Below are 23,014 nucleotides of genomic sequence, written 5' to 3' on the forward strand. Positions count from 1 at the left end.
CCGTATGGTTGACGACTGTAAATTCTGTGGCAAGTCTCACGATTGATGACATTCTGCCAGAACTTGGGAAAGCACGAGTTTTGTCCAAAGCAGATTTGAAAGATGGCTTTCTCCAGATAGAGTTAGATGACGAGTCGAACCACCTCACTACCTTTCAGACACCATGGGGCCGACATCGTTAGTTAAGATTGCCTTATGGAATCAGCCCTACGCCTGAATACTTCCAGCAGAAGCTTGATCAAACCTTGCAAGGATTGTTTGGTATCTATAGAATAGCAGATGATCTACTGATTACTGGTCAGGGTGACACTAAGGAAGACACTGATAAGGATCTTGATGCAAGCCTTGTACGTTTATTTCAGAGATGCAGAGAGAGGAACATTAAATTAAACAAAGCAAAGTTTGACCTCAAATGCTAACAAGTGACATTCATTGGGTGTTAAGCAGTGAAGGAGTCAAACCTGACCCCAGGAAGACTGATGCCATAGTGAACATGGAAACTCCCATTGATGTCCAGGGTGTGCAGCGGCTCATTGGTATGGTCAAGTACCTTTCGAAGTTCCTCAGTAACCTGTCTGAGTTATGTCAGCCTCTCCGCAAGCTTACGCACAAGGACGCTGAGTGGCAGTGGACCCAGGAACAAGAACATGTCTTTAAGTCTCTCAAATTTTTTAAAGTGGCTGTTACACAAGCCCCATGCCTCAAGTATTTCAGCCCACAAGCCCAAACTGAAGGACAAGGTGATGCATCGCAAAACGGCCTCGGATTTGCTTTATTGCAAGAGGGCCAACCAGTTACATATGCAAGCCGCGCACTCACCCCAGCAGAACAGAGATACTCTCGGATTGAGAAAGAACTTCTAGCTCAGGTCTTCGGGCTAGACCACAGTCACCACTACACATTTGGAAGACGGGTAATTTTGTGGACTGACCACAAACCTCTGGTATCGATTTACAAGGAGCCTCTCGCTTCAGCTCCAAAGCGTCTCCAGAGACTTTTGTTAAGACTCCAGCAGTACGATGTTGACCTAAGGTGCAAGCCTGGCTCTGAAATGTACCTAGCTGAAACTCTATCTAGAGCCTTCCTCATAAGCACCATCCAGTCCAAGGCTGAAGAGGAAGCTGAAAATATCGATGCAACCGATTTTCTCCCGATCTCAGAGCCCCAGCTGAGAGAATATTCAAGCAGAAACAGATCAAGATGACACTCTTCAACAGCTGAAGAAAACCATCATCAGTGGATGGCCTGACACGAAGAAGGAAGTCTCCACATGTCTCCATCCGTATTTCTTAGTTAGAGATGAGCTATCAGGGCAGCTGGATGTTCTAATCTTCAAAGGTCAGCACTGTGTCATTCCCTTGAGCCTGCGCACAAAGATTAAAGAGAAGTTGCATGGAGTCCACACCGGAGTTCAAAGTTGCCTCCGACGAGCAAGAGAAACCGTGCATTGGCCAGGAATGAATTCCGACCTAACTGACCACATTTCGAAGCGTGACATCTGTTCATCCTATCAGTCAAACCAAGCAGGAGAGCCTTTCATCTCTCATGAGGTTGCTGATCGACTTTGGCAAAAGATTGGTCCAGATGTTTTCACACTTCATGGTACAGACTACTTCTGTGTGGTTGACTACTATTCAAGTTACTTCGAAGTAGATAGACTAGAAACTAAGACCGCAAAGGGTATAGCTAAGATACTCCGCAAGCAGTTTTCAGTCCATGGAACCCTAAATCAGCTAATCAGCGACAACATGCCGTTCAGTTCTCAAGAATTCAGAGAGTTTGAGGCCAGCTACGAGTTTGAAGTCATCACAAGTTCACCTGGCTATCCCCAGAGCAATGGCAAGGCTGAAAATGCCATCAAGACAGCAAAATCCATCATGAAGAAAGTTAAGCAAGCAGGCACAGACCCCTACTTATCCCTGCTTGACTGGAGAAACACTCCTTCTGAAGGAATGTCTAGCTCCCCCGCCCAAAGGATGTTTGGACGCAGAACAAGAACACTGCTTCCCACAACCAGTTACCAGTTAAAGCGAAAGGTCCAAGAAGATGTGAAGAAGAAACTTCTCAAGCAGAAGCCCAAACAAGTCAATTATTACAATCAAAACACCAAGGAGTTCCCGCCTTTACAGACAGGAGAAGTCGTCCGAGTAGCCCCTAAACCAGGCGATAGAGAGCGAAAATGGTTTAAGGAGAGAGTTGAAGACCAGATTGATATCCGTTCTTACGAAGTCAGAACAGAAGACGGTAGATTGTACAGAAGAAACCGTAGACACCTCGGCCAATCTAAGGAACCATTTGTTCAGACTTCTGAAACCAGTTCAGTGCGACCACCGCAGGACAACCACCCTAACACACCGCCTGCCGCAGCTGAACCAATAAGACCCCAGCTTACAGGTCAACCAGTCCAAGACAACTTTGCTGGTCAACTCAAGCAAACAGAACCAGGAGCTACCATCAGACCCAGTTAAACCAACAGCTGTGACCAGGAGTGGACGAGTTTCTCGGGCCCCACAGTACTTACAGAACTTTGTTACAGTTAAATAAGGCCTTTAGAAAATAACCGTTTGCCTAAGTTGTTTCATTGTTACCGGGCAAAGCTTAAGTCAAGTTAACAGACAGTCATTCAGTTTTCAGTAGTTCTTTATTAGAAAGTTTAGAGACATTGACTTTACTCGTTCAGTTAATCATGGAAAGCTTGTATGTCATAAGCCCGTTAAAGTTCGTTATTCTAACATTTGCCTTTTTGAAAAAAGGAAAGGCGTGACGTCACGCGTAGTCACATGACTCTCGAACCATGTGCTTGCCGTAGCGAATTAAACATGGAGTTTTTGTTCTTATAAAGACTGTTTGCCGTCTTTATTACCTCTTCTTTGCGCTCTCAAATAACGTAACATTACAAAGAGTACCCGAAAACGCTGTGGAAATACTGCTGCCTTCAGCTCGCGATACCATGGCCACGATAAAAACGTGCTTAGAAAGCATGCTATTTAGTGTTGTGCATTACTCCGAAAACCTTAAGGTAAGGTTAATCTCAAATGAACAAATCCTTTATTCAACACGATTTTGTTTAAAGCAACGGGTTTGCTTGAGGGGCTGTGTAGCAAGCTAAGTTCAAGAAAACGTAAATATGTACAGTAAAATAATTTTCTCAACTTCGACTGAAATATTAGGCAGATGAGATCAAGAGAAGACTACACAAAGATGTGGTGGTGATGGTGGTGGAGATGGTGGTCGTGGTTGTCGTGGTGGTCGTGGTTATATGGCTTTAGTTTGTAGCCGATCTAACGCGCAGTCTGATTGGCTAACTCTAGCACTATTCTCCCGTAATGAGCTTGGACCGATTTTTTTTCCTTTTTTTTTCAATTTTTTTGTTTTTGTTTTTGTTTTTATATATGTTTTTTTAATTTTACCACAACTATGATTTTTCTTTTTTGGTAATTTAGCAAATGTAAAGTTTCTAAATGGAGAAAAATAAAATCTATTACCTATAAACTAACACAAGACAAATGCTTTTGAAATACATGGGTAAGTAGCTAGGTAAAGTCTGCATACAAGCCAAGTGAATCATCAGGCCGGAGCTTTTCCCGGTTTCAGTTGCATGAAATGACTACGAGTATCAAATTCGCCGGCACCCGTTTATAGACTGGATTGGAGAGAGGCACCATGAGAGTAAAGTGTCTTGCCCAAGAACAAAACAGGATGTTCCCTGCGGGGGCTCGAACCCCGGACCGCTCGCTGCGCCGATCCGGAGTCCAGCGCACTAACCAATGAGCAATGAGGCCACTACGCCTCCGACTTTAAAATATATAAGTGCACCTTTTTAAATGTCTTTTTTCTTTATTTTATTTTGTTACGGGACCTTATTGATAAAAATAAATGACATAAAAGGATATCTTCGTTGCATGTGATTTTCTTAAAGAAAGCGATTATATACGTACACTTGAGGATAACTGACCGTCTTTTTTTTGTTTTGTTTTGTTTTGTTTTGTTTGACTGATTCCTAGCGTTAACGTCATTCAAACGTCAGTAGATTAAATCGATTAGACAGTGACCAAATAGGCGTGGATGATTTTGACAAATTAGAATAACCGCAAAACTTAGAATTTACCTGTTAAATTTTTAAGAATGTTAACATGGAAGAAAGTGAGCAAAGCGGCAAAAAAGAGATGGCCTCTAGCAATATCTTAATATTTCTGGTGTGGATTTCGTTTGTGTTACATACAGGTTCAATGGCGTACGCTGGTAAGTGTCATTCTTAATTATTTTGCTTAAGGCTCGCCAAAAACTAAGGCTCGCCAAAAATTATTAATAACACACTTTAACTAGACCGTTAGATTCATTAATAGCTTAAAATTTCCCAACCTAAAAACATAACTTTCCATGCTCTGCTTATATGAAAAGGTAGATGTTTTCTTTCAAATTGTCCCCTGAAATGAGAATTGCTTCAAGTATGAGTTAAAAAACGTGCATAAATTATACTCAGATAAAATCTATAAACATTGTGTGTGTCATCAAAACGAAGCACTACAAGAACTGTCGCGAGAAAACTCGTTTTGTGCCATTTGGTTTCAAATTTTCTTAATTATTGAAAGCGACGGAGCTTGTTATCAAGCGAAAAATAAGAACTTTTACGAAATGAATTAAACTGAGTAAGAGTAAGGTTACTCAAGCTGATTTTAATTATTGACTCCGAATCGCTTTCCTCTGTGTGCAGCTTTGTCTCGACGATTACGCTGTTTGACCAATGTTTAACTAATAATAATTTACAAAGATATTCAATCGAAAGCATCATCTCTTTTTCATTTACATTCAGTATTTTCTAGAATATCCTCAACTTTTTTTAACAACTCAGATTGGTGTTTGTATAAAATTAGAAAAAAAGATGAAAAAAGAAATGAAACTCATTTCAACATAAAATACTGAAAATTTAGTTAGCAAATTAGCATTAGTAATATATAGATTTAGCCGAGCCTAAAGGCGGAGCTCCACAGTTACTTTTTGGAATGCTGTTACTAATGAAAATGATCGAACATGTATGTGAGGTAAATTGCGAACTATTTAATAGTTTCAGCCGGAAATAGGATCACATCAGCAGATCGATCGAGGTGTAAGATGGTGTGATTATGAAATATAGAGCCATGATTTCAAGGATTTCTGGGAAGCCACTAAAAATCTTGATCACATAACAGAACTGTCTTCTGTGCGTTTTGGTGGCATTTCCTGTTCTTTCCTACCTTATTCAGAAAGACAAGACATTGTTATTAATCATTATATTCTTTCTTAGTTAACATGGGGACTCCCACACAAAAGAAGTTTAAACATTTTTTTTGCTGTGGGGACTGATTGAAATGCAGGTGTTACAATACTCAGTCCCTAAATCTCTAACAAATGAAATCTCGCAAAAATACCAAAATAGTATACATATGTGACAAGTTGGAAAGTTTTGTTTTCTAACTTGTCCCCAAAGATACATTTAGCCATCTTCCCTTCTATCTGGAGTCTCCTCCTGTTGAAAGGGTTTGCAATAAGCAAAATCACTCTTGCATGAATGGTAATTAGAATATTTTTTTTGCTGATCATGAATACTTGCATAGGCTTCTAATAATAATTTTACTATTCAATTTCAATGTGATTTGTTCTTCTTCTTGACTGAGATTGTGGACTACAGGAGCTGTTATTGGGTTCCATTAATTAATTTTGCTATGATTAAATTATACCAAGAATTATAAGTAAGCTAAGAATAAGTTATATTATGTACATGCATTTTGTCTGCACTACACAACTAAATGCACTCAAAGGTTATGAGGCATAGGTACATTTGTCAGAAGAGCCCAGCATATTCAAGATATGTTTTGATTGACACATCAATTAAGATAATTTACAGCAAAATGGATAAACAATACATTAATATCCTACGTGCACCAAACTGGACATAGGGGTTATGAGGCAATCATTTAAACAACAGATTGAAATAATTTATAAACAAGAGAACACTATTTGTACAACAATAGGGAACAAATTAGCCTTATTGGACGTTGCGAATGGCAAGGCTGTCTGTCACCATTTCGTGTTGGCAAAATATTAATTTATGCCATGTCCAATGCAGATTATCACAAAATTGATTTACAAACACGATAAATATCATTTTAAAGCCAAAAAAGCAATTATTTAAATAAACCATGAGTAAATTATCTCTAAGAAAAACTGATTAATTTAACAGGGACCTTAAATAATTAGTTAATATATGTGTTTCTTAATAATGTAATACAGTGTATCTGTCACAATGTTGCAGCCATGATATTACAACACACAGGATGGGTTGCAGAACTCAACTTCTAAGTCAGTTTATTCAATGACCTTGGTGCAGAAATTATAATCCCATCAAGTTGTCTGTAAATACAGAGAAACCAAACAAATCATTGCAATCTTAAGTAATAAATTATTGAACTCTTTTGCATGTATGTACAGTGTATGTTCCATTAACATTGGGGATCTCTCAGAAGCTGCATCCATCATAAATTAATTTGCTCCTGCATGCATTTGTTTACAGAACTTTTCACACTTTAATATCTCTGTCATACTTATAGTGATCTCTGTGTTCTACAACAACTAGTACACAAGAAAAATACACTCAGTAAGATATTGTTTACAATAAAAATCAATGCCTATAAGCAATCATAAGGACTTTAAATTTACATTTCTTCAGAAATATCTCACCAGGCCATGGTTGCTTTGAAAATCTTTGATGTCTTAATACAGGCTGCCCATGTGTAAACTGTTCATATATTGAATGACAGGAACAGACATGTAATCATACTGTAGCTGCTACTTGAACACCACTGTTATTCAGATAAAAAACAAATCGATTATAATTTATTATAATCTTTACACACTAACAGATGACATTCCTTTCTTTGATATACAGTGTACTTCATTGTTAGTTGTTTACTAAGTGTTAGTGAATCAAATGCTAGGGGCTGGTACCCCCAGGGGGGCACTGGCATATATGGGCTATATAGGTATGTGCTGCTGTGAAGGGTATGGTTTTCAAGCAGTTTACTCTAGGATAGGGTATATAAATCAGAGCGTTTGGGTCTAGAATAGGGTACCATTTTTCACAAAACTGACTAGTTGGTTGAAGATTTTATCTAGACTAGGGAAACCAGGAATTGCCACTCAAAAATATAAAAAAAATCAAATCAGCAAGTTTAAATTTACGCAAATCAGCCTCAACAGTGTCGATAGATGGGGGTATTCAGCTGAACTAGCTCTGGTATAGGCTAAGGGTTCCAGGGTCCAAGCGGCACATCTCCACCCAGAAATTCCCAAAGTACCTCCCCCGGGCTGGTACCCCAACTTTCACAGTGGCAGACTCTGCCCTGAGATGCAAAGAAAACTTAATAACTGAAATGAACTTGGCGACTTGCTTTTGAGATCAAATTCAATTTGCTTTAAACAAGAAACTGGAACATTGCAAGTTACAACAATGTGCCCAGTCCCAATCAAAGGGCCATCCATGGTTGTACATATAACTATACAACTGCATATGAGTTCAGCTTCCAAAAGAAAATCAGAGTTTGTCAGGATAAATACTGATGTTCTTGCTTACTACATGTAAATCTGAATGTGCAGTACCAGAAGATATTCACACCCAACACCCATTCATGGCCAGTCTTCAAAAATTCCAAATTAAAGTATCAGGAAGATAGAGCTCTAATAGAGAAAAAAACCTCCACGTGGGGTTTGAATCTTTTCTTGAAGAAAACAATGTCTGAGAAATCATTAATTACAAAATAATGCTTCAGAAATATCTTACCTGGTAATTCCAACTTTCAGAAAATTTTGTAATCTAGACTGTCTGGCCACTTCATATATTTGACAAGTTGACACTGGGCATGTTTGTCAATTTGTGGGCTTCAAAATCACATTACAATAATAGCATTGGTCAACTAAAAACAGCATAATTTGGTTAATTAATATACACTGTACATTATTACGTTGAAATATTGGTGTAGATAGTTGCACACCAACAGATACAGAACCATCACAGATATAATATGATATTTTTAACCTCTCTGAAACTTCAGATTATTCAAGATTAACATGCACATACATCATTAAGGACAACCCTAAAAAACTGAATCCAGAAACCGGAATCCGGAACTGGAAACTAGAATCCTGAATGCAGATATTATGGATGATGATAGAAACAATTCACTTCAGCAATGTCTAATAAATAATTATGGGGAAAAACTATTTTGCTGTTATTTACTTTCTTGGCTTTACTCCAGCTACAAACTGTAATTGCTAGAAAATTTTTGACTAGTTCTGAAGAACCCTTAGCTATACATCTGGCCCAATTGTTCAAAAGCTGGATAAAGCTATCCATTGGGTAATCACTTCCCAGTCAGGGTTAGTGATTTTTCAGGTGAATAGAGTTACTCATAGCCTGCGAGCAGGCTCTACTATCTGTCTCTGGTGCCTGAGCAGGCTAAATAAGCGTCTAGTGTTTTTTCTGCATTGGCATGTCAGCGAGTGCCGTCATGCAGCTTTGCCTCTCATGCCCCCAGCCCAAACACAAGAGCCTGCTCAAAGGCTTAGTTACCCATCTTTTGTTCAACCTGGTTCTGGTGAGAGTGCAGTTCTTGTCTAGATCAAATTGCTATGAGAAGACTGGTGAGTAGCACAATAACAACAAGCTATTGTGGTGAGTTTCTGGCAGTCTTTAAGCATCTTTTAACAACATGTGGTCCGATCTGTTAGCAAGTGAGAAGCAGACGGAAGTAAGTGTGCAACATTTCTATAAATTGTTTTAATATGATGGCCACCAAGAATATGAAATGCTGATTTGTCACAGTATCAGTGTGGAAATAGTGTTGACCCGGAACTAGTTTGGTATCTGTTGAACAAATCAAATATTATATTAAGATGAGCCGGGTTAGCCTTTGAACTTCGAAAGTGGGGGGCATGACCATCAATGTACAGGGGGCTGCCACTGACAGACATCCTGTTCTCTATGACATTTTCTATCTTGTTCAGTATCTACTAGACATAAAGGGTAAATTTATACCTGTGGTAAATTGCAGGTCGCTTATTAAACAAAATGGCAAGAAGATCTTTTAAATCTTATAACTGCGCTTTTAAAATTTAACTGTTTTGTTAATACTACAGTCACAACGCAGTGCACATTCCAAAGCAGTCCTTGATGATTCATTGATTACTGTAAACACATCACTTGATCAACACAAACTGTATCATATCTTATTGCACCATCAGTCTTAGCCTTTGCAAAAGCTATGATGATGTAATGGTCTTAATCTGGAAGTTCGCTCGGGACATGCCCATGAATGATACAAAAGGAAACGAGTGTCACGCTATTAATAATGCTTTTAATAAACAGCTTTCTTCCTGAAACGTCAAAATTTAATTTGCTTGCGTTTGGAAGTACATGTAATCACGCAAGTCACACAATCAGGGGGGTTTACGTTATCCACAGCTAATTTTGGAACGTTTGTGTTTTTTCTCCTAGCACTGACTTAAACTTTGCAAGTTCTGGCAAGCTCTTGTTTACCTCGGCAAATACTTAATTTTTCTTCAAATCTCTTAACTCACTGCGATGAAACAGCCAAAGAATTCGCTTCATTTGCCGAAACCCACAAGAAATACTTACAAAATTGCACATAAATTAATGACCATCGCTTCTGGCGAAATAAACTTGCGAAGTAAACATGATCTTACAGTGTATTTGTCATGTAGCGAAAATGAAAGCTGCAACGTCAGCGCATTCCTTGGCTGACGTAATACCCTTTTTTAGCGTTTTTAACGTTTTTATTATTTCCCTTTGAATCCAACGCTTCGATACAACCAGAAGAAAATATATATTATACACATATAAAGAAAACAATATCCGTAACATTGTCCTTGTATTAACGTTTCAACAGCTTATGGCGAATAAACATCACAGGTTGCGTGATTCAAAATTTGGCTGAGAGGAAGTTTGGGTCTGGTCACCGACGACAAAAAAAAAAAAAAAAAAAAAAAAAAAAAACACTGGTAGAATATGAACCGCGCTCGGCCCATGGTTGTGCAGTTAATTGCCAGCAAGCTTATTTTAGACGCTCTCAGGGTGCTTGGAATTAAATTATGACGCACTTTACAAAGATTCTCATAATTATAGCCCTCACTAGAAATAACGGTTGCACGAATTTCAACAGATGGGGAATTTTTGTGTCAGTTTGACGTCGTTTTTACTTGGCCGCTTATTTTTTACTGGCAAAAACGTAAGTAAAACAATTTTCTAGTATTTGAAGAACCTGTTTTCTTCGATTTGTGGATTCTGGTTTCCGGTTACTGGATTCCAGTTTTTCGTTCTGGATTCCGGCTTCCAGTTTCTGGGTTTTAGGGTTGCCCCACCTTTAACAGAGTGTTTGCTTTACATTCAGTTTACACATGGCTGTTATCCAGCATAGGCAGACTTATAAGTTTGCCTTCAAAAATAAACTGCAACAACTATTGCATCTTTCATCACCTATTCTTGTAATGAAATGACCCAAAATCCAAGTACAAGAAGTCAAAAGCATAAAACAAACTTACCTGGTAATGCTTACAGTTCCTCTTACTGTCTGCATATGCCTTCCATAAACTGGTACTGCCTGGACAATGTACTCATTATTTTTGTGATCACACCTTAACACATCACTGTTATATAATTTGTCCTGAAAAAGCAATGCATGAAATGTTATGCCTTTGGCACTCACCAAATGCCTTTACATGATGTACAAAGTACACCACATCAACATTCACAATTCTCTTTACTTTCACTGTAACTTTTTTTGTGTCATTTTCCCTAACTTGAAGACAGGACTTCCACATTAGGTGATAATTTGCCTCTGAAATCTCTATGAATTCACAGGGAGTGATAACAATTAAATCGTGACTAATTTTAGCAAAGGAGGCGTTCAAATGTCAGATTTTAATGTTAAGTTTATAACTTTACATTACTCTTCATATATATATATAACCTCTCAATAATTGCACCTGTAGACAGAAGGTGTGCTGGGGGAAGACATGTTCTAAACTTTCTGAACTTTTCCCCCTTACCTGTAATAGGACGACTATTATGAACTACGATTCGCAACCAACACCAACATCAGGTTATGTATACACATGTATATTTTGTTGTCTCCTGTAATCATAAAAAAATAAAAATGTAAACCCTCCATAAAGTTCATACCCAATAACACTGCCACATGTAGCGCTGTCACTGGGAATTAATTTAAGTGAAACTGTTGAAACAGCTCTGTCAAAATTGTTTCTAGCAGTTAAGGCAGGATAACAGAGTATACACGTAGTACACAGCAAAGACCAGAGATACACACATGTTGGTTATTAGTTAGGATTTTGTGAGCTTCTGTGCTAGGTATGGTGGAAAATAATGGACTATCAAAAAGAAGGTTCCTAAGACATTTTGACAGAAATGAGAGGAATGAATATATAAATTTACAAAAGAAAGAGAAGTTCTTGCCCTGTCCAGTTCTCTGTCATAAAAATATCATTTACATACATTTATTACATATGGTTTGTGTTTAAAGCTGATACAATGCACACTCTGATTGGCTAGTTCTAGTGCATTATTTACATTTACATGGTATACGTTGGTAAAATCATAAAACATCACATGCGACTAAAATAAAAAATAAAAACTAAAAAGAAATGCCTACATGTAATTCATAATAATTTAAAAATACTTAACACTAAAACAGATCTAATTCTTTACTTTATTCAAAATTATGCCCATGGGTCAATTACAAGCATGCTAAAAGGTTCTAACACAAAGTAAAAGGAAATTAAGAAAACTATTGCTTTTTTCCTGAAAATTGTAGCGACTGAAAACAATGATTGAACACTCTGAGAGTGCATTCTATCACCCTGACAAGATAAAATTTACGGAGAATAGAGAATTCACAAAGTTATATTACAAAGGAATTGGTACTAGACAGGACAAAGGAAACAGCCAGGAAGAAACTGAAACTTTCTTCGACGAGCAAAAAAGTATGCATGCACAACAAAGAAAACAGTGAGTGACATTCGGTTAATGGGTTACAGTGTAGTTAATAACAAAAATAAGTGAAGAAAAGAGCAGAGAGAGAGAGAGAGAGAGAGAGAGAGAGAGAGAGAGAGAGAGAGAGAGAGAGAGAGAGAGAGAGAGAGAGAGAGAGAGAGAGAGTGCGTGTGTGGAGAGAGGAGAGCGCTCTCGCCAACTAAATTGTGTATGTATGTATGTATGTAAAACTTATTTCTAATACCGAGAAATGGTCAGGGCAAGAACTTCTACGCCCTAAATTTTTTCTAAGTATGTAAATGCCATTTACACTGTTCAATTTACCGAGTATTAAGCTCTTCGCATTTTTTTGTCCATTAGTACTATCTCACTTTTGAGGAACATTTCCATATTAAGTGTAAATACTGCATATTTGGGGAATAACCCATGTACCCCCAATCAAAAGCAGTGGCACTAATAAAATGAAATAGTAAATCAAAATGAAAGTAGAGCTTTATTTGCACACAGGATTTACATGCACAATCGTCTACTCGACATTTGGACTATATAAGCATTTCACCAAACCGAACTAATTGGACAGACAACAAAATAAAACGAGGAAATCTACATTATAAACACAATAATTATGCATATCACTTCATCTGAGTATCAAAAGCAAATCCCTTCTCAGTGAAAGGTAACCGAATGAAAGAGAGGATAAAGAAAATTCGTTTAACCTGGCAGTGGTAAAAGTTTAATAATTATTCACGCTTAAATTTGAATATTACAGTGTGCATTTTTGCCGACGGCTTAATTTAGCTTTGCAGTCATTTTATCGGCGGTAGCTTTGCCAGTCTTCAACCAAATTTAAACTTGGGAATCCACCCAAGCATTTCGCCAAACCGAATAAATTGAACTAACAAAATGAGGAAATCTCCATACTTTGTAATCACAATATGCAAATCTTCACATAGGAACGTTGAAAGTAAATTTAGCAAATCCTGTTCGCTTCGGCTTAAAATGGTTTGTACACCTTTCTTGGTTTTCAACAACAGAAGAAGAAATTTTAGCAGTCTACGAGGCGGCTGTGCCAACTAACACAGAGAAAACTCGCCCGGCCGTGTTTACCAATGCGGTTTTGGTTAAGCTTATTTTTAGACGTGAGGTTATAAGCTTAGGTTGACGACGAATATCGACAGAAAGCTTAATTAGTTTACAACTTACAACAACCTCCACAAAGCGATTCACTTGCTATTGTTTAGAGATGAAAGAAATTAAAACGATGCAATTTATAAATTGTCTCACAGCATGGCTTCAAATAAGGAAGACTTTCAAAGGATTCCAATTGAAAATAAGCTTATATCGCCGAGGCAACTTGTTAATTTTCATAGCAAACGCAACAACAAAAGTCACTTACCGCAAGTTGGCAATATCAGTTCGGCCAGTGTAAATCTTCCAGGCAGAAACTTGCAGCAAAAGTTGTGAAGACTGAACTGAACTAATCTTTTCGACAGATCAACGAATCAACCACTTTTTCCCGCTGTGTTTACTGTTTTGTAACACTCGGACATGTTTAATTTCTCTTGTTCATCACCTGACCAAATCATGTGACTTTTCTTGCACGGCTGCACAGCGTCACAACGCGCGAATTTTAAAAACTTGGCACTGCAGTCTTCTGAGTACTTTCACATCCTATCTATGGCCCTCGTTAGCTTTGGTTAACGGTATTGTTCGTTATTATTTCATTTCCTTTCTCTAACCCTTGACTCGCTATAATTCACGGCATTGTTCAGTACTGTTTCGCCTCCTTCCCCAGCGCTGGCCCGCTCTTTTTCGCGATCTTCCTCGCTACTTCTTTGCCTGTTAATTCTTGCTTTCTTTTTAATTCCTTCAGTGCAACCCCATCAGATCAACCTCCGCTATCGTTTGTCGACATAACAAATAGAAATGCGTTTTCTTTTCTTTAAAAATCCCGCTAAGAAAAATGGCATTCTTCTACTAGAGACCGAGGGTGCATGTCTCTGTCGACCTATTAGCTGGAGTATGGCCGCCATGTTGGGCAACTCCGCCGTCGCCGTCGCCGTCGTTGTCGTCGTCGTCGTCGTCGTCGTGCGTACGCGCCCACGAGCAATACCGCTAGCCATTAAAACCATGAGAAAATTCATTCATGGGTTTCCTTTTCCTTCCCATATGAGTGGGGGGCTCCGCTTGACGGCCCTTCGGGCCGCCGGAGCTCCGCTATTAAGAGAAGATATTTATAGAACGTCTAAGCCAGAGATGTTAATATCCTTCTTTATTCTACCCTTTGCATAAGAGATGACAGCTGATAATTGCTTCTATTGAGCTTATTTACCTAAGGGCTTGTTCGAATTGAAATATGGCACCAGCAGCTGACTACTGAAACTTACAGGAAACAGGATAAAGATAGAATTCCAACTAAAAATCAATGGTCATATTCTTCGTTCCTGTAATCGTAGCATAACGCTACAAAACTAAGAATGAAGTCTTTTGAATAATCTTTCGAGATAACTCTGTCACAAAGTACATCAATCGCAAGTAATAAAACGTTGGTGTCAAAATACATTTTCAACAGTAGAGAGCAACAGATGCACTCAATGGAAAATTAGATCTATAAATTATGACTGCACCATAAATTTGAGGGAGAAAAATGGGTTTTCTTTTATAAACAAAACCGAAAACGCCTTTAGTGTAGCGCAGAAAGGAGAGCAATGCAACTGGTACGATAAAATATTAATTACACCCAAAATAAACGTAGCCCACGTCACAGGAATGATTTCAAATTACCATCAAGCTGCGTAAAACAATAGTATTCATGGTCATTGGGTTAAAAATATCTGAAATTAATAGAGAAAAATAATCAGAAGAGGGCTTTAGAACTGCTCAGTCTCTTAAAATTTGTTTTGTTCTCGTCTGCACTTCATACAGACTGACAGAGACAGCTCATGTTTGCTTGTGTTTAAATAATAATTAAATTCGAATGTAAGTATGAACCAGCAACTAATGTTAGTGTGCAAGCTAGAATTTAACAATTCCATAATCCTCTGTTTCCTTCAATACCAAATAGAAATATCACCAAATGCAAATAAGGAAACTCGACTGAATACCTTTCAACAGTAAAAACGAATGAACAAATTTAGTATTAAACAACTTCTTAACTAAATTAAGATAATTTTTATAAATTATATTTCAAATTAAGGGAAAGTACCATTTCTCGAAAACAAAATTGTCAGTGTTTCCAGAGATCAGGTAGATGTCAATTTAGAACGTGCTCCTATTCAGATATATCTTTCCATGCATATGATTTTATCGACCGTGAGTTCCAACAATTAAATTTTGTGAATTGATTTTAGAGCTAACGTTACAGGAGAGCGTTTTTTAATGGTCAGGAGTAATATTTGTAGGAGTAGATATGAAGAAGCAGAGGGACTTACTGTCAGAGTGTTACGTTATAAATAAACATTTTTTTTTTTTTGTAAACCAAACCGCTACTCACAAAAGATGTTGTCCATAGTTTTGGCTTTCTGTTTAGACGGCAGTGTAAGACGACTGGAATCCATTCGGTTATGAATAAAAACGTATTTCTTAGTGAAGCTCCTGCGTACCGAAGGTGCGTAGGAGGAACCTATACCTAAGAAAATTGACACTTGGTTGTCAGCGTGACTGACCGTACACCTGTACGTATGCACGAACTCCACTTACCCAAATTTACAAGCTTTCTAGGTTTTGGTTTCGTTCATAAAACAGAAAATTGCTCTCTCTGGCCTTAAATTACATTAAAAAGAACACGTTTTTATTCCATTAATAAACTATGGTGAATACTTAATGGTGAATTTCTTTGAAGAGTTTTGGTGTTAAGTGAATGAATAGTATTTTATGCGAGCTCCGCCTTTAGGTAAAAGGTAAAGTCTGCATGCGAGCCAAGTGGCCCATCAGGCCGGAGCTTATCCCGGTTTCTGTAGCATGAAGCGACTAGGAGTATTTCTACTCCCCCCTGGATGGGATGCGAGTCCATCGCAGGGTTACCCCCAGCATTAAATTCGCGGCTACCCATTTATACACCTGGGTTGAGAGAGGCACCGTGAGAGTAAAGTGCCTTGCCCAAGAACACAACACGATGTCCCCGGCTAGGGCTCGAACTTCGACCGCTCGCTCCCGAGTCGAGCGCACTGACCATAAGGCCACTACGCCTCCCACCTAGCTCCGCATTTAGGCTAGGCTAAATGTTCACTTAAAATAGGAAAATGAGGTGAGCTTTTACGTTCACGTATGGCAGCTTTGCTGACTGGACAGTAAAATCAAGTTCGGAACAGTTTAATGATCTGATGGATTCAGAAACAAGAATTAATATGGACTACGAAATAGAGAAATGAATGTACTGATTGAAGCTAACTAGATGTCCCAATCTTTTGAAGAGCTCACAGATAAATACGACCGCATCATAATATTCAAGGAGCCGGAATCAAACAAAGCACTCAATGGTCACGTGATAAGAAATGAAAAAGTGACTGACGAGAGGAGCTGTCGAGTGGAATGCTATTTGGAACCAAACTGTGTGTCCGTAAATGTGGGACCTAATGACAGAGGACATCACGAATGCGAATTAAACAGCGCCACCGATGAAACCCCAACACTCTCCCACCTGTCGAACAGAAAGGGCTACACATATCATGGGATAGAGGTACGTGTGTAAGACTATAGCAAAAATTTATTGAAAATCATGTTTAGATTTTAGTTTCTTTGACGTCATCAAAAAAACCAAATTATATTATGTTTGTTCTATCGAAACGACATTAGTTTATATCGTGATAGATCTGTTTAGCCTAAGTTAATAAGGATTTAATAGTATATATGTATTTTTCAATTTTTTTTTAACAGAATTGTTGTCATAGTAACCCTTGCCATGAAAAGTATGAAGTCTGTCAAGTAGGTTTCACTGACAGAGGATTTGCATGTACCTGCCGAGAGCCTCCCAAGGAGAAACAGTGTACTGAAGGTATCTTCAAACCTGCGAAATATTACATTTTTTTTTCATCAAACAATTTAAGGCAGAACAAGAAAATTAGGTTGTAAAAAAGAGGCTATTTTTCCTTTGTTTAAATACAAAACCATATCTTAATTAAAAAAACGCAAAAGCATTTCCCTGGGTGATATACACTGCAGTGTGGAAGATTGAAATATATTTGGAAATAAATATTGCTCAACCAGGAATACGCGATCTCATGAAATCAATTTTTCCGTAACTCTCCTCATTTCCATAACATTACTATTAACTTTGTTGCTTTAAAGATTTCTTAAATGGGTTTTAATTCGAGTGTCAAAAATACAGTTTGCCTTTGTTTTGCGGTGTCAGAAATATTAAGCCTCGGACGTACAAGGTAATCCATACCCCTACCGCGGTACAAGGAGCTGGATGGAAACCCTCCCGTGGGTTTTCATTCTGTTAAGCCAGAGCGAAATAATTTTACATTGATTAGATAGCTTCCTCTACAAAATGATACCATTTCCGCTGGTTATGACTTTAAATGACGTCCTTTGACCTGCTATCTTGGATCCGCCCTCTCCGATTTCAGTATTTTCCTAACAAATAACGAAATAACGGAGATTAGTAAACAATCAAACCAGAACACTTCTGAAATGTACAAACTCGTGTATTTCTGCAATTATATTTGATGAAGAAAACTGGAACAAACTACAGAATTATGTCAAAAAAGTTGGTTTTTGGTCAGATCTTAGTTAACAGGGGGGAAAGGTTATGGAGTCCGGCAAAAATCAAAGGAGGAAACAAAGATGTCAAGATTCATGATGTTGGAAGGTCCACGACCGTCTACAATCTTTCGTTTTGCCTTCATACACCATGTATGATTTACGGAATCAAAACATTTCCATTGATAAGTTCCTCGGTCAGTAGTAAACAAGATTGTGTTTTGTGCACGGTCAAGGTCAAAAATGAAAACAAGAACATACAACAAAGAACTCTGTCAAGTTTCAAAACCATTCCCCTCCATTAACCATGGTCAAATTTACATGAAATTTGCGGTTGCTAAGGCAACGTAAAAAATGATGGATACACAATTGACATATGAAAATCACCGTTGAGGATGAATTAACAGCTACTGAAAGTTTCAGCCCTTTAGAGTAAATCGTCTTTTCAATACTTTGAAAAAACCTTGTGAGAGGATGGCACCGACATCCTTACCACCACTCCCCCCCCCCCCTCGCCTCTCCCCATTGTACGTCCAAGGGTCAATGTGGAGGACGTCTTTGTAACTTCAAAGTTTTATTAGAGCGGTTTTCGTTCGAGTCCAAAAGCGATTGCATGGCTCAAGAATCTCGCGTAACTTTATTATCCAACACCAATCGTGCTTACTCACGTTTTACCGCGGTTCGTGTGAGCTACATGAACTTCCTTCCAGCTTTGACAGGATCACTGAATTGACTGTTTGTTTTGAAGTTGACCAGAGTAACTATCTTGGATTTGGTATTAAGAATCTCAATTGAAAATGACTCAAACGTTACATGAAACTTTGTAATCAAATCTGTTCACTAAATTAGTTTGTCAAGGACCTCTTGGCATGGAAAGCGGAAAAATCAGTGACGGACAGACAAGTGCTTCTTCACAGTTTCTCGCCAACCGCGCCGCTAATCGGGGCAGACTACACTTCCAAGCCACTGGAACACTACACGGAGCTTGGTCAGCTGACGGAAATGATGCTCATCTATGGCTTCAGGTTTATCTGGGCTGCGAGGCCCTTATAATAACTGGAGTAGCAACGCAAGGGAGAAATGGTTGTTGCCCACAAGGGGTTACCAAGTACAATCTACTGTATGGTGACGATAAGAAAAACTTTCAGTACTACCGTGAACAAGGGGAGGGTATAAAGGTAACTAATAAAACACCAGATATACTTTAATACTTTTTGTATTGGCATTTTATTTTAAGGGTGGGGTTACTTTGAATGCTTATTTTCACCATTATTATGTTTTGTTTGTTTTTGTTTTGTTTTGTTTGTTGTTGTTGTTGTTGTTGTTGAAGTTCTTTTTGGTATTGGTTTAGTTTGTCTTGTTTTGTTTTGTTTTGGTTATGGTTGTTTGTTTTTTGTTTGTTTGTTTGTTTGTTTTTTGGGGGGAAGGGTTGTTTTTTGTTTTTATTTTTTACCGCAGCTTTTTGATTTTACATTTGATTCCCTTTAAATAGGGAACTTAAGCACCAGGTTATTTTGCGACGGCGACGGCGACCGGAAGTGACTTTTTGTTCCGGTAGGCGTTCTGAAGTTGTCTGTCAAGTCGTCTTCGTTTCGCGCGAACGTGAAAACCTTCATTTTGGCGTTGTCTGCAGAACGTGAGTATCTTTCCCTCACTAGCTTGTCCCAAACTTGTTTTAACATTCTATTTTGCTCTTGTTACCCTTTTAGAGGATGTTACTAAAACTGGTAACGGGGAAAGGGGAACGGGGAACGGGAAATGGGAAATGAGGAACCGGGAACGGGAGTCTGGGAACGAGTGTACAGCGGTAACTCGCCTAAGAATTTAACATGGCGAACAAAGGAAAAGAAAAGGCAACAATTTGGGGGAAATGTAAGGAAGTGTTACGGTTGTAAACTTTACTTTCTACCACCTGTGCCTCAAAGTCCAATATGGTACTGAGAAAAACAAAGCATGAAATAGCGCCTGGGGAGAAAATCGAATCGGTATTATCACATGCTAATCCAATCGGTCAGTACAAAATGCGGACTGCAGACCGGGTACAAAATGTAGACTAGGTACAAAATGCAGACTGCAGACTGGGTACAAAACGCAGACAGAGAATAAAGACTGTTTCCCGTCTGATACGTGACATACCGAGTGTCACGCAGTCGCTTTTCCGCGGTCATCCTTAACCAACATTAGCAGTTTGTGGAATATTCCTTGCTCGTTTCTTCATGTATTTTGTCTTTAACAAAGCGGCCAGGCCACAGGTTATTTATCTACTGCGCACCTGATTTGCCAGCTGACTTGTGGATCTCCGAAAGGCCGCCTTTCTAGCTTCCGAATGTGAAGACAGCGGACGACCCACGTTCAATGATGCTCATGTGTTATGTCACTTGTCCTCGATATCATATTGCGTGTTGCTATTTTAAAATATTGATATGACAGCTCGCGCACAAAGTGAGAAGATATGAGTGGACTATGAAGGCTTGAAATTCTATGTAAGAAAGACTGTGGCCTGACCAATTGGCGGACATAGCTTGTGATAATACATGATAATGCCGATTCGATTTTTACCCCAGGCGCCATTTCATGCTTTGTTTATCCCAGTACCAATCGAACTCTGCTCTAACAAGGACGTAATGGGCCATGATCTGGTGGCACAGCCGGTAGAAACTCGCGTTAACAACCGCAACCCTTCGTCACATTTCCCCAAATTATTCCCTTTTCTTTTCTTTTGTCCGCCATGTTGGATTTTCACGCGAGTTACCGCCGTACACTCGTTCCCAGACTCCCGTTCCCGGTTCCCGGTTCCCCGTCCCCCCTTACCACTTTCAGTAACATCCCCTTTTTAGAAGTATTTTCTTTCATGTTGTTCAAATTCAGACATAGATAAAAACACACTCATTTTCATTTCACGTAGCTTTGAGCAAAAGATGTCGGCGCCAGCTTCCGAAGGAAAGCCAAAAAAAGCTTAACTATTGAGTATTTCGAAGACATTTCAACAGAAAATATTTTTATGCACATCTTTATAAGTTTACATTTTTTCTCGATCGTCGGTTAAAATAGCTGAATTATCGTATTTTGCTTTTAGAGCTATGGAGTGGACTGAAGATCATGATGTTATTTTGCTTCGAGAAACCCTGGCGAGAGATTTGTTTTCATTCAAAAAAGAAAGCGTTGCGAGGGGAGAAAGGTGGGAATCGATCGCAGAAAAGTTAAATCAAGTGAAGACACTCAGTTTTCATCTCGAAGATAAGAGGGCAGTAAGAAACCGATGGGTTCTTCTCCAGAAGAAGTATAAGGCCAAGATGCATCAAGAAGACACTGCAAGTGGAATATCCGTGGACGACATGTCCGAAATAGATGTTTTACTTGAAGAACTCGCCGGGAAAGAAGAGAGCTTAAACAAAGTTGGTGATGCTAGGGTAAGAAAGCAAAAGGAAGATAAAAGCAAGGCAAAGGACGTAAGGCAGAAAGCTTTACAGCGATACAGCGAAACGAAAAAGCGCAGGTCAACAGAGAATGGCGATGAATGCGAGGAGAAACCGAAGCGCCAGAGAAGTTATCGCACCGAACCACTAGTTGAATTCATGCAAGAGAAAGCCAAGAATGAGCGAGAATTACGACAACAAGAACTAGATCTAAGAAGACTAGAGCAAGAGCAGAATCAGCAAGTGACAACAACAAACAAATCAAGCTATTCTGTCGGTTATCCAAAAGCTTCTTAAGAAGAAACAATGACATTTTTCCCAAGTATAAACATGTAAAGTCACTGTTTATTTATTTGAACAAAAAGACGGGTATTTGTTGAAATTGATGTCTTATTATTTACTTGCGTTTTGTGAATTCGAAAAAAAAAAACAAGTTCATTCATTGTTGTTGTTACAAGTTTGACTCTTGCATTGGTGACCACCAGGAATAATTCAAATACTTAATAAATTTGGGTTTAATGAAAATGGCCTCCACTTCTGCTCTGTTTACTTGAGAGAATTTATCTAAAATAATACTGCAATGAAGGAGGGTCTAGACCAAAAAACTCTGAGGTTTTGTTTCCATATAGGCAGGTAATAGCATTATTAAGTACTGCACATACAAGATATACACACACCACTCACTCCAATTTTTGGCGTTTTTCTTAAAATCCAAAAACTTGAAGTCGTTGATGATGTCTCCAAAGAGCCACTCCACAGTTACTCTAACAGAACTCATGTCAAAATTGTATTGTTCCATCATCGGTGTTAGGATACCATGGCGAAATGGTGCCCGTAGGTGTGTTCGCAGTGGATAGGCAGGATCCCCATAAACACTCATAGGCTGACCTGTTGGAAAAAATGCATTCCTTTCCAAATCCTTGAGAAGAATGGAATCTACCAACATGCTTGCATCGTGTTTTTTCCCCTCTGCATATCAAAACGGATAAATAAGAGTAATGAATTAATGAAACCCTATGTGGTAGCTTATTTTCACGGCATCCTAGTGAACATAATTAACTTACCAACAGGCCCATACATATTTCCAATAAGTCCATTTGGTAGAGCAACGGACTGAAACTTGAGTGAACGTACCCGCTTATGTCCATTGTACACCGTCGCTATTCTTTGGTGTTGGCCTGGGCGAGAAATTGGTCTGACTGTCCCATCTATAGACCCAAAGCAATTGCTGAGAGGTACACCTTTAGCATGGATAACGTTTGCATACTCCTGTAGCATTGGCAGGCTCAATATATCAAAATTCCATTATGAAATTCGATGACCATGGTTCAAAAAAATATGATCCATCACTGTGTTGGTAATCATGCTTATTTCAGGAACTGGTCTTGCAAAACGATGACTGAATGTCTGAATAGCGACATGGCATACGAGAAGCGCTTCAGAAGCATACAAAGCCCTTCCGTTCGGTCACAAGTTGTTCTTTGCGGACATCGGAAAGTGACTGGTAATTGATCAACATTTGCCAATAATCTTATGTCCTGCTTTCGCACTCTGAACTCCGCTAAACACTCTGATTCATCCATCTGGTCGTAATAAAACTTTGAGTTGGAGCTGTAAGGGAATTCTGGATTCTTGGAACTGTAACTTTCGTACAAGGTCAAATATTCTTCGTCACAGATGCTTTTACTGTCGTACAAAAAAGGAAGCAGGTTTCTCATTTCACTGAAGGATGACATGCTCTCAAACAGCCTATTTTAAGAGGCCCTGCGCCTAAGAAACGACCGATGATTTTCGGCTAAAAAATAAAATCGGCCGATTTTTATCTCCCAAGTAG

At 38.7% G+C, this 23,014-nt stretch overlaps 1 protein-coding gene, 1 long non-coding RNA gene and 2 pseudogenes across 4 annotated transcripts in view; 2 read left to right on the top strand and 2 right to left on the bottom strand.

Annotated features, from left to right (window-relative positions):
* Positions 1 to 5,925: 5,925 nt before the first annotated feature.
* The window catches only part of LOC145482927 (uncharacterized), a 123,483-nt gene continuing 106,394 nt past the window's right edge, over positions 5,926 to 23,014 (bottom strand). Inside the window, exons 1-5 of one of the 2 annotated variants that reach the window (XR_014048838.1) lie at positions 13,458 to 13,767; positions 10,594 to 10,715; positions 7,817 to 7,949; positions 6,718 to 6,839; positions 5,926 to 6,390 (exon numbers count right to left, since the gene is read on the bottom strand). This is a non-coding gene — a long non-coding RNA (uncharacterized LOC145482927). Of the gene's footprint in view, positions 6,391 to 6,717; positions 6,840 to 7,816; positions 7,950 to 10,593; positions 10,716 to 13,457; positions 13,768 to 23,014 lie in introns of those variants that run through there. The other variant, XR_014048839.1, reaches the window with a different exon arrangement.
* The window catches only part of LOC145480476 (EGF-like repeat and discoidin I-like domain-containing protein 3), a 49,461-nt pseudogene continuing 41,730 nt past the window's right edge, over positions 15,284 to 23,014 (top strand). The window contains exons 1-3 of the transcript XR_014048517.1: positions 15,284 to 16,739; positions 16,937 to 17,054; positions 18,614 to 18,942. The product of XR_014048517.1 is annotated as an EGF-like repeat and discoidin I-like domain-containing protein 3 (transcript). The remainder of the gene's footprint in view (positions 16,740 to 16,936; positions 17,055 to 18,613; positions 18,943 to 23,014) is intronic.
* Positions 20,845 to 21,477, top strand: LOC145482873 (uncharacterized). Its single transcript, XM_081461510.1, has one exon. The coding sequence runs from the start codon at positions 20,845 to 20,847 to the stop codon at positions 21,475 to 21,477; it is 633 nt and encodes a 210-aa protein (XP_081317636.1).
* LOC145482823 (uncharacterized) lies at positions 21,741 to 22,916 on the bottom strand (annotated as a pseudogene).

Source organism: Orbicella franksi, chromosome 3, assembly GCF_964199315.1.
Source record: "Orbicella franksi chromosome 3, jaOrbFran1.1, whole genome shotgun sequence".
Lineage (NCBI taxonomy): Eukaryota > Metazoa > Cnidaria > Anthozoa > Scleractinia > Merulinidae > Orbicella > Orbicella franksi.